Raw genomic sequence first — 16,959 nt, 5'->3', positions numbered from 1 at the left:
AGAGAATTTGTGACCAAGAGACCAGCTCTGCAAGAAATACTAAAGGAAGCACTAGAGTCAGATACAAAAAGACAGAAGAGAGAGACATGGAGAAAAGTGTAGAAAGAAGGAAAGTCAGATATGATATATATAATACAAAAGGCAAAATGGTAGAGGAAAATATTATCCAAACAGTAATAACTCTAAATGTCAATGGACTGAATTCCCCAATTAAAAGACATAGACTGGCAGAATGGATTAAAAAACAGGATCCTTCTATATGTTCTCTACAGGAAACACATCTTAGACCCAAAGATAAATATAGGTTGAAAGTGAAAGGTTGGGGGGCGGGCCGCGGTGGCTCAGCGGGCAAGAGTGCTTGCCTGCCGTGCCGGAGAACCCTGGTTCGATTCCCGGCCCCAGCCCATGCAAAAAACAAACAAACAAACAAAATATAATAAAACAAGAAAATGTTTAAAAATGTTTCCCTTTCTTCCTCCCTTCCTTCCTTCCATCCTTCCTTCCTTCTCTGTCTTTCCTTCCCTTCCTCCCTCTCTCTTTAAAAAAAGAAAGTGAAAGGTTGGGAAAAGATATTTCATGCAAACAACAACCAGAAAAGAGCAGGAGTGGCTATACTAATATCCAACAAATTAGACTTCAAATGTAAAACAGTTAAAAGAGACAAAGAAGGACACTATATACTATTAAAAGGAACAATTAAGCAAGAAGATATAACAATCATAAATATTTACGCACCGAACCAGAATGCCCCAAAATACGTGAGGAATACACTGCAAACACTGAAGAGGGAAATAGACACATATACCATAATAGTTGGAGACTTCAATTCACCACTCTCATCAATGGACAGAACATCTACACAGAAGATCAATAAAGAAATAGAGAACCTGAATATTACTATAAATGAACTTGACTTAACAGACATTTATAGGACATTACATCCCACAACAGCAGGATACACCTTTTTTTCAAGTGCTCATGGATCATTCTCAAAGATAGACCATATGCTGGGTCACAAAGCAAGTCTTAACAAATTTAAAAATATTGAAATCATACACAACACTTTCTCGGATCATAAAGGAATGAAGTTGGAAATCAATAATAGGCGGAGGGCCAGAAAATTCATAAATACATGGAGGCTCAACAACACACTCTTAAACAACAAGTGGGTCAAAGAAGAAATTGCAAGAGAAATTAGTAAATACCTAGAGGCAAATGAAAATGAAGACACAACATATCAAAACTTATGGGACGCAGCAAAGGCAGTGCTAAGAGGGAAATTTATTGCCCTAAATGCCTTTATCAGAAAAGAAGAAAAGGCAAAAATGCAGGAATTAACTGTCCACTTGGAAGAACTGGAGAAAGAACAGCAAACTAATCCCAAAGCAAGCAAAAGGAAAGAAATAACAAAGATTAGAGCAGAAATAAATGAAATTGAAAACATGAAAACAATAGAGAAAATCAATAAGACCAGAAGTTGGTTCTATGAGAAAATCAACAAGATTGATGGGCCCTTAGCAAGATTGACAAAAAGAAGAAGAGAGAGGATGCAAATAAATAAGATTAGAAATGAAAGAGGAGACATAACTACTGACCTCACAGAAATAAAGGAGGTAATAACAGGATACTATGAACAACTTTACGCTAATAAATACAACAATTTAGAAGAAATGGACAGGTTCCTGGAAAGACATGAACAACCAACTTTGACTCAAGAAGAAATAGATGACCTCAACAAACCAATCACAAGTAAAGAAACTGAATTAGTCATTCAAAAGCTTCCTAAAAAGAAAAGTCCAGGACCAGATGGCTTCACATCTGAATTCTATCAAACATTCCAGAAAGAATTAGTACCTACTCTCCTCAAACTCTTCAACATAATCGAAGTGGAGGGAAAACTACCTAATTCATTCTATGAAGCCAACATCACCCTCATACCAAAACCAGGCAAAGATATTACAAAAAAAGAAAACTACAGACCAATCTCTCTAATGAATACAGATGCAAAAATCCTCAATAAAATTCTAGCAAATCGTATCCAACAACACATTAAAAGAATTATACATCATGACCAAGTAGGATTCATCCCAGGTATGCAAGGATGGTTCAACATAAGAAAATCAATTAATGTAATACACCATATCAACAAATCAAAGCAGAAAAATCACATGATCATCTCAATTGATGCAGAGAAGGCATTTGACAAGATTCAACATCCTTTCCTGCTGAAAACACTTCAAAAGATAGGAATACAAGGGAACTTCCTTAAAATGATAGAGGGAATATATGAAAAACCCACAGCTAATATCATCCTCAATGGGGAAAAATTGAAAACTTTCCCCCTAAGATCAGGAACAAGACAAGGATGTCCACTATCACCACTATTATTCAACATTGTGTTGGAGGTTCTAGCCAGAGCAATTAGACAAGAAAAAGAAATACAAGGCATCAAAATTGGAAAGGAAGAAATAAAACTATCACTGTTTGCAGACGATATGATACTATATGTAGAAAACCCAGAAAAATCCACAACAAAATTACTAGAGCTAATAAATGAGTACAGCAAAGTAGCAGGCTACAAGATCAACATTCAAAAATCTGTAGCTTTTCTATACACTAGTAATGAACAAGCTGAGGCGGAAATCAAGAAACGAATCCCATTTACAATCGCAACTAAAAGAATAAAATACCTAGGAATAAATTTAACCAAAGAGACAAAAAACCTATATAAAGAAAACTACAAAAAACTGTTAAAAGAAATCACAGAAGACCTAAATAGATGGAAGGGCATACCGTGTTCATGGATTGGAAGACTAAATATAGTTAAGATGTCAGTCCTACCTAAATTGATTTACAGATTCAATGCAATACCAATCAAAATCCCAACAACTTATTTTTCAGAAATAGAAAAACCAATAAGCAAATTTATCTGGAAGGGCAGGGTACCCCGAATTGCTAAAAACATCTTGAGGAAAAAAAACGAAGCTGGAGGTCTCGCGATGCCGGACTTTAAGGCATATTATGAAGCCACAGTGGTCAAAACAGCATGGTATTGGCATAAAGATAGATATATCGACCAATGGAATCGAATAGAGTGCTCAGATATAGACCCTCTCATCTATGGACATTTGATCTTTGATAAGGCAGTCAAGCCAACTCACCTGGGACAGAACAGTCTCTTCAATAAATGGTGCCTAGAGAACTGGATATCCATATGCAAAAGAATGAAAGAAGACCCATCTCTCACACCCTATACAAAAGTTAACTCAAAATGGATCAAAGATCTAAACATTAGGTATAAGACCATAAAACAGTTAGAGGAAAATGTTGGGAGATATCTTATGGATCTTACAACTGGAGGTGGTTTTATGGACCTTAAACCTAAAGCAAGAACACTGAAGAAGGAAATAAATAAATGGGAGCTCCTCAAAATTAAACACTTTTGTGCATCAAAGAACTTCATCAAGAAAGTAGAAAGACAGCCTACACAATGGGAGACAATATTTGGAAACGACATATCAGATAAAGGTCTAGTATCCAGAATTTATAAAGAGATTATTCAACTCAACAACAAAAAGACAGCCAACCCAATTACAAAATGGGAAAAAGACTTAAACAGACACCTACCAGAAGAAGAAATACGGATGGCCAAGAGGCACATGAAGAGATGCTCAATGTCCCTGGCCATTAGAGAAATGCAAATCAAAACCACAATGAGATATCATCTCACACCCACCAGAATGGCCATTATCAACAAAACAGAAAATGACAAGTGCTGGAGAGGATGCGGAGAAAGAGGCACACTTATCCACTGTTGGTGGGAATGTCAAATGGTGCAACCACTGTGGAAGGCAGTTTGGCGGTTCCTCAAAAAGCTGAATATAGAATTGCCATACGACCCAGCAATACCATTGCTAGGTATCTACTCAAAGGACTTAAGGGCAAAGACACAAACGGACATTTGCACACCAATGTTTATAGCAGCGTTATTTACAATTGCAAAGAGATGGAAACAGCCAAAATCTCCATCAACAGAAGAGTGGCTAAACAAACTGTGGTATATACATACGATGGAATATTATGCAGCTTTAAGACAAGATAAACTTATGAACCATGTAATAACATGGATGGACCTAGAGAATATTATGCTGAGTGAATCCAGCCAAAAACTAAAGGACAAATACTGTATGGTCCCACTGATGTGAACGGACATTCGAGAATAAACTTGAAATATGTCATTGGTAACAGAGTTCAGCAGGAGTTAGAAACAGGGTAAGACAATGGGTAATTGAAGCTGAAGGGATACAGACTGTGCAACAGGACTAGATACAAAAACTCAAAAATGGACAGCACAATAATACCTAATTGTAAAGTAATCATGTTAAAATACTGAATGAAGCTGCATCTGAGCTATAGGGTTTTTTTTGTTTTTGTTTGCTTGTTGGTTTGTTTGTTGTTGTTGTTTTTTACTATTACTACTACTTTTATTTCTTTTCTTTATATTAACATTTTATATCTCTTTCTGTTGTGTTGCTAGTTCCTCTAAACCGAAGCAAATGTACTAAGAAACAATGATCATGCATCTATGTGATGATGTTAAGAATTACTGAGTGCATATGTAGAATGGTATGATTTCTAAACGTTGTGTTAATTTCTTTGTTTTTTTTCTTTCCGTTAATAAAAAAAAAAAAAAAGAAAGAGAGAAAACTGATTTGTTTGTTCTTGCTTTGTATTTAACAATCTCAGGCTTCTGTGTAGCTTTGTAATTTCTTTGCTTTTGTATAGCAGTAATGGATCTTTCTGGGAAATTTTCCAAGGAAAAAAATACATATAATTTTATACAGAATTACAAAGTGCCACAGTTTCTAAACTCCATCCATGGATTCCGAAGGTTGGAGGATCTCTTAGACAAAGGCTCACTGTTCTAGATGTTACTTTTACATTTGAAAACAAATATTTATCTACTATTTCTATAACTGTCATTTTAGAAATATAAGAATAGTATAATGTTAGGCAACGTATCAATATAAATTTTAGTTTATTTGTATAAAAGACCTAGGTTATGACTTTATCTTTTCCTAAGAATTATTTGATATTTTTCATAATACCATAGCAATTATTTCATATTTTGTATGTAAAAGGTTTTAATGTTTAGTACAACCACTCTTAGAACAATACTTCACATTCTTTCCATCTTCAATTTATCATTTCACTGGCTCGAGTAATATCTCATGTAATTACTTCAAGAAAGGCACTTCCATACCTTTACATATCAAAGAATGTATTTGTCACCTTCAAGCATGAATGACAACTTATAAGGGTTCCGAAAATCTTGATCAGAAACCCTTCTTCTTCAAATGTCTGTAGATACTGCTTTACTTTTGCATTCAATGTTTATGAGAATCAATCTTGAGGCTAGCTCAATTAATTCATTAAATAAATTAAAAATGGACAAATTATTGTCATGCAATCTGTCAGATGCTAAGGACAAAACAAAGAAGAAAAAGAAAACAACAGTCTTTTCCTCAAGGAGCTTACATCTTAGTTAAGGAAGATAAAAAATAATAAGGTTTGTGACAAATGTTATGAAGGCTGGTACATAAGAACACAGTGAAGAACAGAACAAGGGCATTTTACTTTCGTCTATGCAGCTGCTAACAGAATCCTCCTCTCACATCTTAATCATAAAGGCTAGTTAGTCAATGCAAATCTGCATTGCTAGTTCAGGTATGCGACAGTCTAAAGAAGCAGAAAAGGAGCCAGCAGAAAAATGTCATCTCTCTATCATTTTTCCCTGGGTTTGGTAAATTGACTGCAGTAGAAGCTAGCTTTCTCTAGTCATCTAATTTTCTGAATGCCAAATAAAAAATACCATAGGGTATATACCTCATTTGTGGTGTACAAGGTGCCACATTATAAAGGGATTCAAACTGCCCCTAGAATGTCTATTCAAAGTAGGTGATAGTGGCACTTCAACTTGCAGCCAGAGATAGGACATTTCTCAGAAGGGAGGAGTAGAGAGTGGACTCTCTTGTGTAATCTATTCATATCTTCATCATATATAACAAAATCCTTTGTTTGTTCCACGAACATGCCCCATTTTCCTAGATTTCAGATTTGGTACAGATCTTCCCCTATTTTTAAAGTCTCTCAGGAAGAAGGAATCAGATCGTTGTTTCCACTATCTTAAACATAAGTCTTAGACATAACCTTAGACTCTTAAACCTTCTAAAGCAGGTTTCTAAATAACCCGTTTTGATACTTTGTTTTGACTAAACTTGTACTTTTAGAATTAAGTATCTTAAAAATAAATCATGACCAAAAGGAGGCCGTGGAGCCAGGCAGACCTGGGTTAGACTTCAGCTTGACGCTTACAAAATATGCACCATTGGTGGTTCATGCAAGATTTTATTTACAGGGGCTCCAGGACTCAATCCTCCTACCAAAACAACTATTAAACAGGCAGGAACTGTCTGAAACAACTATTCTGAAACTCCAGAGGCCAGAAGAACGTGTACAGCATCCAGGGAAGAAGAAGAAGAGACTGATAAAATACAGTAAAGAACTACAAATTCTCTCCATGCAGTCATGATTGGCATCCCTCTCCCACTCTCACTGCAGGCCATAGCAGGGTCCAGACCCTGGCTAGCTACTGCTAACAGAAAGGGACATAAAAATCTTCTTCTCCAAGAACAGGGTATGTACAGTAGATCACTGATCACAGCTGTTGACTAGCAAATTTGGATCACTGAGTCCTGGTTCTAAGGACAACGATTATTTCAACCTGCCATGGACAAATAGAGGGGCAGCCACTGTTTCAACCCTCCCTGGACAGGGGCAAAGGCAGTAGAAAGTTAAAGACTCAGGGGCTCCCCTATGGCTGCAGGGCAAGTTAGCTGAAAGGCTGAATTTGCTGGGCAGGCCAGGAAAGGTCAGCTTTAAGGAGCCAGCAGAGAAGCTTTTGGTGCCCCTCTGGACCCCCTGCTCAGGGCACTTTGGAGCTAGGCTGCACCCCCATTGTGGACCCTTGACACTATTCTGTCTGGGGAAGATCGAATTGGGAAATTGCCCCCTTCTCCCCACACACACATACACACTGGGGGATCCTCCTCCCAGAATTTGCCCTTCTGGCAAAAACATTATGAGACAATGACATGAGGGTAAAAAACTACAGCAACAGACGGTCTGGGACAAAGGTCTGCGGGCTTCAGATACCTGAAAGAGAGGTTTGTTTCTTGGGAAACAGAGGGAACAACCAAACTCCTGGAGACAGGGAAACTCCAAAACAACTAACAAGCGAAAGCTCAGGACAAGACAGAGGCCCAGAAAGACGGGGAAAACCTGCACACCATCTGCCTTGGGCAGACCTTTCTGATAGGAGACTGATGCTGAAGAAAACGCTGTCTCATCACCAGATAGTTACAAAACCAGAAAATAGACATCCCAGGGAGTAAATCGCAGAGCTAATATTTTTTTTAAAATATTAAAATGTTCAGTGTGCAACAAAAGAGTACAAGACAAGCAAACAGGAAATGATGGCCCATCCAAAGGAAGAGGACAAAAACACAGAAAATATTTCAAAGAAGACAAGAATATAGACATACTGAACAAAGCCTTTTTCAAAATGATCTTAAAAATGCCTCAGGAGATGAAAGAATGTACAGAGAAAAAATTACAGGCTATCAGGAAAACAATGAGTGAACAATAGGAAAGTCTAAGTAAAGAGATATAAATGTTTAAAAAGGAACCAAACAGAACTGCTGGAGTTAAAAAACACAATAATAGAAATGAAAAATGCCCAGGAGACTTTCGAGAGCATAACGGAGTTGGCAGAAGAAGGAATCTGTGAACTTAAAGACAAGAAACTTGAAATGAGTTAGGGTGAGGAGCAAAAAGAAAAAAGAAATATTAAAAGCGAAAATATCCTGGACAGTTATGGGACACCATTAATCGCATCGATATATACATCTGGAGTTCCAGAAGGAGAAGAAAGATAAAAAGGGGCAGAAAGACTAGTCAAAGAAATAATGGCAGAGAACTTCCCAAACTTAGCAAAAGAGGTAAACATGCACATCCAATAACCTCAGAAAACACCAAACAGAAAAAATATGAAGAAAAATGTACTGTCACGTACTGATTACACTATCAAATGCAAAAGACAAAGAGTTCTGAAAGCTGCGAGAGAAGAGTAACATGTGAGGCAAGAAGGCAGTGGGTTGAAATATTTAAAGTGCTGAAGGAAAACAACTCTCAGATAAGAATTCTATATCTAGTGAGATTCTTTTTCAAAAATGAGGGCTAGATTAAGACATTCTCAGATAAATAATTCATCACCACTAGAATGGGGGAAGTGCCCTACAAGCAATGCTAAAGGGAGTTCAGACTGAAATGAAAGGACACTATTGAGTGGTTTATAGCAGCATAGAAAAATAAAGAAGTTTCTCCTCCTTCGGAGAATTCAGGTACTCAAAAAAAAAAAACTGTAATAGTGTATCTTATGAAATATATCATTGATAAATGTATTTCAAGGATAATAAAACTAATTATAATTACTTGAAAAGTGTTTAAATAACATTTCAAATAATTTATTTTCAGTATAAATAAAAGACTTGCAAAGACATGATCAATTGATAAGAAAATATTGCAGAAATTCCATTTATGGCCTAGACTACCTTGTCTTTCCCATTTTACTAGATCTTATCAAATAAATTTCTTTTCCCCACATTAAATTTAAACTTTTACTTCTTTTTTACAACACATCTACAGTATTCTATAAAAAATGCAAAAGTCAACCCCCGATAACCTTATTTTCATTCAAATAACTCATATGCAATTTTTTGTAAGGTGTAAGCCATGTTTTCGATGATTAGGGGTTTTTTTTGTAATTCTTATCAATAAAATGAAACATCGTACAACATGAACATTTTTAACTTATGAACATTCCATACTTGGTGAGCAATCAATGGCTGACAATATCATCACATAGTTGTACATTCATTACCATGATCATTTTTCAGAACATTTACCTCACTCCAGGAAAAGAAATAAAAAGAAAACTCATACATATTGAAAAAAAACACAATGTTCACTAAACAACTACAAATTTAAATTTTAAAAATTACAAAAAAGCATTGTAAAAAGCTACAAATATAATTGCCTATACATTTAATGTATATACTCTGGCAATTTATATAAACTATCAAAGAATGTTTCCATGGTGATACGTATATTTATCCACAACTCACATTCACATATATGCAACATATTCAACACTATTTCCCTTAATTACTATACCTCAATTCCTTATATCTAAAGACATATTTATTAATTAAAATATTTGTGAGAGTTTTATGCTCATTAAAGTCTTTCTTTTTCTCTAAGGAGTTATACAAAAGTAAAAAAGTCAAGAGAGCTGCACCATTCCAGGCCAGCTGTTACTATGTGGTCCTACCTTCAGGGGGTAAACTGTAGAGTTGGGCCACAGGGCCAGTTACAGGAATGACTGGCAACTGGAAATGAAAAGAACTTTTAATCGTTGGGAGTGGCAGGCGATTTTTAGGGAAACACTTTCTCATTATCAAACTGGAGGTGTTGACAAGAGGATCAAGGGTCCGGACTGCCAAGCATTCCTGTTTTTTAAGGAAAAAAGAAAGAAATGTGCCTTTGGTGAATTAACTAAACCAATTTTACATTACTGCATAAAGTAATACATTAATAATTTTCTAAAGACAAGTACTGCAAGAAACAATTTTTAACTGAGTATAATTATAAAAATAGTTTTAAGAAATATCATTTTGTAACTAGAAAACTCACGTGACAAACTTAGTAGTACTTTTTCTTAAATATTTTTAACTAAGCAGAAATCAGTACAATCATTGGTACCAAAAGTTATCAAAGTACTATCTATGAGTGACTCAGAGGGACTAAGAAAGCCAAGAGCATAGAAATTTAAAGGGAAGAGAAAAAAAAAGAAAAAGTAAAAAAAAATGTAGTACGAAATTTAAAAAGATGTAAGAAATATAAAGAAACAGAGATGCCATGAAATTGGCTGAGCCTTTCTTAAAACTATCAGCTATTATACAAAAATACCTCTTAAATTAGTTGGCCAACTTATAAAATAATAACCTGAATATTACCATTTAAAATTTTAAGAGATTGATTTGCTATCCTGATATCTTATCTTGAGAAGGGTTTAGATGAAGAAGGGATTTAAAACTCTATCATGTAACAATATTAATATTATGAACAACTGATACTTTGATAGTATTTTGATACAATGTAAAGTTTTCAATACATATTTTTACATCTAAGTTTTCACAATAGATGAGAACTTAAGGTTCCGAAATGTCAAGTGACATAAACAAGGTCACCTATCAAGGATTTAAACCCAGAGTCTTTGGCTTCACATACCATGCTCTTTGCCACAGATCAAATACCCATCTCTGCCCATACTAAGAATAACAAAAAGAAACGCAGGTGATTAGCCTAGACAAAGAAACCAGGGTAACCATGAAATGTGTATTCAGATATCTTAACTACTGTCACAAAGAAAGAGATTATGTACGTCATGTGTAAGACCAAGAGGACACGAAGACATTAAATGACTAAAATTCTCAAAAAAACAGATTTCTAATAATTACAGCCTTATTATAAAAGCAAAAAATGTTGCATGAGAACATTTCCCATTCTGCATAGCTGATGGTCTTCTAAAGATGCTAGAAAAAAATCATGCTGAAAATATTGCCAAGAGTGTTTACGCTTAAGATGACAGAACTAGAATTTTCAACTCCAGGTTTCATTTTTGTACCTTCTCTACTCAAAAAAAAAAGGCTCTATCCCGTAAGATGACATAAAAACACTTACAGATAACAAACTGCCTTATCCACAAATATCTTCTGAGGGAACCCCCCAAAACTGAGTACAGCCAACTGCACATCCTAGAAACATGATGACATGGAACCCCTTCTTGACTGTGGATGGATTTATGCATCTTTCTTTTACTTTGGGGCGGGGTGGGGGAATCTCTCCTTACAGAGTCTGAGCACTGACTAATTTCTCCAATTCAGTCTGAGGTCACATGTGAGAAATGATTGTGTCTTTTAGTTTCAACATTCTTTTTAAAAATATATTTAACATACTTTCACTTTCTGAGTATTATGTACACCAATTCCATTTTCTTAAGAACCAAATTATATCATTAGTAATCACAATAATAGGAAAAAAATTAAAAACTCACTTGAGAAGTGTTATACAGAATTTTCATCCCATTGGCATCAATAAATGCTTTTCTTCCCAACTTAATGTTTGTAACACTTTTTAAACTCTGTAAAATTCCTTTCCGAATGAGCATGTTTCTATGGCGATTATCATGGCGGTGCCAATCTACATAAATTGTTAAAAGCACTTGGACATATCCTCTGTCTACAGCTCTCCTGGCATTTGTTTCTTTAACAAAGAATATTGAGAAAGAACATTATGAAAATGACAAGAGAAAGTGTTAGAATAGATCAAAGAATATTACCTTAATACTGTGGTAACTCTTTTTTTTACCAAAGAAAACCATAGCAACCACATATTTAAATAATGTTTATCTAATAAAATAAATATGGCACGCTCCATAGGGGAAATTATAACATATTCCAGAAAGCTATCCATGTTTTGTTTAGTGGTTTTTAAATCTCATTTAAAAAATTAAGGTTACATCTTTTCAAATGTTTATAACAAAAGTTTCATATATCTTAAAACTTATGAATATACCCATTTTGGTAATACCGATGGAATGTATATCTTTAACTTACAGCTCTGAATATGATTTTAAGTCATTATCATTGTTACTTTTATTACAAACTTTGTTTCTGTTTAAATGAACTCGATTGGATTGTAGTTCTTATTACAAACTTTGTTTCCACTGAAATGAATTGCTCTAAATACCCAGGAATTATATACAATTTATGTCATACAACGTTAAGTAAAAATATTTGTACAACTTTTTAGTAAATGAAATGTAAGGAGTATTATATAATTAGAACACTGTGCTTTCTGGTCATTGATTTTTTAATGTAATGAAAACTAAATTAAAGTTTTTTGTAAATGGCCAATTTTATTGGTGTGGAATAAAGGAAATGAATCCATAAATTTGAAATAATTTGATTATTTTTTAAAGTTTTAACATTTCACATGCTTAACCAAAAAGGTGCCTTTTACTAAGATGGCAACTAGTGAATCATATATCAACAGCTATCCAGCATCACATCAGTGGGCCAGCTATAAAGATGCAAAATAATGCAGAATGCCAATCTATCCTGAGGTTATTCAGCTATAAAGAAAAACCAAACTCTTCCTTATCTTGTGCTTACCTATAAAATGACCCCTTGGTTCATGGCATGGACACTAAGATAGGGCAACAGCAGGCTCCACTGTTTTTAGTTGCCTGAAAGAATTACTGAAGTTTACCGTTTTTAGTTGCCTGAAAGAATTACTGAAGTTTCCAAATGGGCTAATACATACCTAAAACATAATGCAGAGACACTGGGATAATCAAACTTAATAATTCCTTCTCAGAAACTTACGTTTTGACATCAAAGACCTGGAAGAAACCTGCAAGGGGGAGAAAGCTTTCTTATATGAAAGCTTTAAAATCACTATTGTGCCTAGAATAGTCAGTTTGCTAAGACTGTACCTATGTACTAAATCAGTTCAACTGATTTTAGGTATTTTAAATGGATATATATACTTTCTTTATATAATGTGAATGAAATATTGCTAAAAGCTATCATCATTCTAACTCCTGTTACAAACTTGGTATCTTTTAATCTTTAGAAAAGATTAAATCAGGAGCTTGGTCATAATTCAAAACACATGCGCTGAGTGACCCTTAAGGGAAGCAAACACAGTTATCTGCAATTTGCAACTGATCAAAACAGATTGGTAAAGGGACTTTTATTCATGTATTCAGGGCACCAAACTACTAATTAGCCTTTATCTCTTCTGCCCTCTCTGATTAAAAGATAACTTAAGTTTACCTTTAGACTGAGGCTTCTAGACTAGACTCCAACAATGCCAACTGAACTGCCTATCTTTCTGGACTGCATGTGTCTACGTATTCTTTGCTCTACACTCTCCCATGTTTATTATAATAATTTATCCTTTTAAAGGAAATGCTACCCCCCACAGAAGCAAATCTTTAAAATTAGTAAATGAGAATGTTCCACATGCCATGCTGCATTTTAAATATGCAATGCACTACTAAATGTTATTTTGCATTGTTAAACTTTTGTTCTATTAGTATCCATATAAAACCATTTTAAGTATAAACTAGTCATTCTACCTGTCAGTTACTATTTGATACTGATGGAGTAAACAGATATGTTTGCCTACCACCCTCCTTGAAAGAACAAAAGGAGTAAAAGGAAGACTATTATTTAAAACTGAAGAGAATGGATTTCAATCATCATAGGTTAATCGATTTCTATAAAATACTTGAAATTAATGAGGGTTTTAGTTTTCATTAATTTAGAATGAATATGTCATCCAGAATCCCTGAAAATTAGTAAACTTTAGTAAAAGTTGTTTTAATCAAAATTAAAAACATATGTCTGTTAATTTAACAATTGGTCTTTACACAATTTGAACGACAAAGTCATGGAACATCAAAGTAAGGCTACAAATTAATTCAAATACTCTGATCTTGGTCTAAATTTATTACATTATATATAAAAATAAAGCTAGATTGCTAATCTGAATAGCACATTTCATTTCAAGGATAAAATTGTTAACTAAGAAGTTTGTTATATAATTCTAATAGCTAAGGTGATTTTTTAAAATATCATAAACCTTTACCAAATTAATCATTTCTTGCTACTTATAAATAATTATGGTAATTTAAATTTAAGGGCAAGCTGGTCTCAGCCTTGAGACAGTTTTTGATGAACTACTTTTTGGGGAAAAAATTTTAAACTGTCAACACAAAGCTTTAAGATTAAAGTATTACTGTGGTTAAATAAAGTATTAATTTTAATCAAACAATCATCCAAGGGGTGGTGCCTTTAATTTTAAAGCTACTTACTGATACTGCTAATAAAAATTAATATTTAAAATAGAGATCTTAGTATCTTGGAGAGAAAAAAAGAACATGTAAATGTAAATGATTACTATTCAAAGACATCATATTAAGGTAAGACACTTTTAGTACAACTCTTCAGCTTGAAAATAAAGAAAATAATGTTTTATTTTGTAAATGAGTTTATTAGACTGAAATTTACATTAATAGTAACTTTTTAAATATGATAAATTTGAATTTATGGTAGAAACAAAATTTCTAATAAGAAGGATCTAAGTAAAAATCATATGTGGTATGTAACATTTAGCAAGAGGCAGTAGTTGCACAAGATATTCTTCATAGTAAAAGTTTCAATACCATATTAGCTTCACTTTGAAGAATTATATTCATATAATATTTACATATTTTCTTCTACCAACAGGGCTTTAAGTTTATAAATATAATTTAAAAATGGGAAGTCAATGTACTTGAATAAATCATATAAGTATACTGAATAAATTATAGCTCAATTAATAACATAACCTTAGTTATAAAGAATATCAATGTTCAAGAAGATAAAATCAATTTTTACATTAAAATATTATAAACCAGATTCATATTATTGGAAGTTTGGATGTAGACTAAATCTACATTTCCAGTTTCTTTAATGTAATAGGTATAATACTTGCAGATACAGAATCTAGTATTTCTAGTATTTAAAAACTTACTTGATTTTAGCAATGCAGCAAGAGTGTCTAAAGCAACCCTGTCAACACAACAAGAAAACACAAACAACAACAAAACTAGTAAAATTAATCTACAATAGTAAATTCACACAATCTTTTCTGATAATTATCCTATTATCTATTCCAAAATGTATCTTTGTTATTTTCAATTACTTATGGTGCTTTTCAATAGCATCTTCCATTCAGCTTCAAATCAAATAGGAAGTTTGAAATATTAAAAAAGCAGGAATTTTTTTAAAAGAAAATAATTAACAATGCCTATGTCTTTATATCAGTTAGGTGGGAATCAACTATTGTACCTGTATCTGATGCTGACAGAGTTTTAACACAAATTTAGTTCATAACTCCAAAATTCTACAGATATTTTCTTACATGTCTCACTTTAGATTAGCTCTATCAAGCAAAAATACTTCTATTTAAGTTGATAAAAAATGTAAAATATTTTGAAAGTTGGAAGTCTGGAGAGAAGTATGAGCTCTTAACATTTTCAGCCATAATGAGGATAGTGAGTCTAAATAATGTCTCAAAAATTTTACTGCCATTAGAGAACAGAGGAAGAGCTCTAAAAATTGAAGGCATTATAAAAAATACAGAAAAAGAAAAAAGTTAAAAAAAAAATAAAAACAGAAGGCACTTATATTTTCTTGAACATAAATACTACATTCCCCATAGCAAAACCAACAGCTATTACTCAACTTTAATTATATATATTATAGTACCACTGTGAAAACTTGTAATTTAAATAGTTGTTTTTAAAAAAATGAGTTGCTGAAGAAATGGTACTTAATTTCAATAACTTTAGAAATATATAACTACACACTATAGAATCTCCCATAAGATTTCAATTACTAAAATTAACTAATTAGCCTGAATTAAAAATAAGAATGTTGTCAAGCTTAAGCATTTCATTCATTATTAAACATTTGCTGAGCGCCTACAAGGTACCTACAGTAGCTGTTTCTTTGTGGATATAACATTAGAGGACAGAAAATTATCTTATCTACAGATGATTCTACAATCTAGATATTATGATACAATGTAAACACCTATGAAAAAACTATTCAACAAATGAAAACCAAACATGAGGCAATAAAGTAAAAGTTGCATATATTAGTGGTAAAGAAGAAGTGGCTTTCTGGGGAGAGATTATCAGATTACTAAAAATGACAAGAGATCAAGATACAGATGTTTGAACAATAAGTGGCTTATTAGTTTTAAAAGAAAAAGAAAGTAAAAACTTAGTTTTTCTCTTTAACATAGAAACAGAAAAGACAATGAAGGAATGAGTTAGATAACCAAAATTTTTTTCAGAAATTTCAGACCCACTGATCTCTAAGTGGTTTTCAATATTCCAAAATGGTACAACATAAAGTTATTTCTTAAATACTTCTGAAATGTTTCATTTCCCCTAGGATCATTTTATATTGGTTTTGTTAATTGGTTACAATAAAGTATTGTGAATATTAAGTAAGAGATCATGACCATTAAATAAAAAATAAATTATGAAGAACTTTAAGAATCAAGGAGAGGAATGACATATAAATAGTAAATATACTTTTGGTATCAACTAGGATTCATTCATTCACACCCACATTACTATACTGCTTGACTATACTAATACATTGCATTAATATAGGTATCGTGTGAGTAATAGGAATCATTTCATTAAATCCTCACAACAAATTCCTGATGTATGTATTAATATTATTAACATTGTACATATAAGAAACCGGGGCAAAATAGGTTAAGCAATTTGTTTGGTGGCACAAAAATTGTTGAGTGACAGAGCTAACATTCAAATCCAGGTCTGTGAGCCTGAAAAGCACACTTTTTAAACCACTACGCCGCAGTGATTCTGTAAGTTTGTTGTACCAATTGTGATACAATCATTTTCCTTGTCCTGTATTTCACTGGGTGCTAAAGGATTAAGATCTTTGCTTTAGTAAATATGTTGAGCCACCTCACCAAATAATACCTGATAAATAATTATATGTGCAAGTAAACTCTCATTTTCAAGAAGAAAACAATCTAAAATATTTTGGCCTTTATTAAGAAAGAGTGAAAAAACCGGAAATGCTCAGAATCCTATTTTTTTAATGTAAAATTTAACCAAACAGTGGATGTGGAAGGGTTGTTCTTTACAAAAGAATCACAGATAGTAAGTGTAAAGCAAGA

At 33.2% G+C, this 16,959-nt stretch overlaps 1 protein-coding gene across 5 annotated transcripts in view; it reads right to left on the bottom strand.

Annotated features, from left to right (window-relative positions):
* LOC143673742 (cytosolic carboxypeptidase 1) overlaps positions 1-16,959 on the bottom strand; it is a 262,732-nt gene that overhangs the window by 153,501 nt on the left and 92,272 nt on the right. For all 5 annotated transcript variants that reach the window (XR_013170577.1, XM_077148653.1, XM_077148656.1 and 2 more), the window contains exons 9-11: positions 14,767-14,804; positions 11,237-11,445; positions 9,452-9,629 (exon numbers count right to left, since the gene is read on the bottom strand). Coding sequence is in view for 4 of the 5 variants with exons in the window: in XM_077148653.1 (XP_077004768.1) it covers positions 9,452-9,629; positions 11,237-11,445; positions 14,767-14,804 (425 nt within the window). In the remaining variant the exon portion in view is untranslated. The remainder of the gene's footprint in view (positions 1-9,451; positions 9,630-11,236; positions 11,446-14,766; positions 14,805-16,959) is intronic.

The sequence above is a fragment of the Tamandua tetradactyla genome, chromosome 2 (assembly GCF_023851605.1).
Source record: "Tamandua tetradactyla isolate mTamTet1 chromosome 2, mTamTet1.pri, whole genome shotgun sequence".
Lineage (NCBI taxonomy): Eukaryota > Metazoa > Chordata > Mammalia > Pilosa > Myrmecophagidae > Tamandua > Tamandua tetradactyla.
This window is presented reverse-complemented; position numbering and strand designations above follow the sequence as displayed.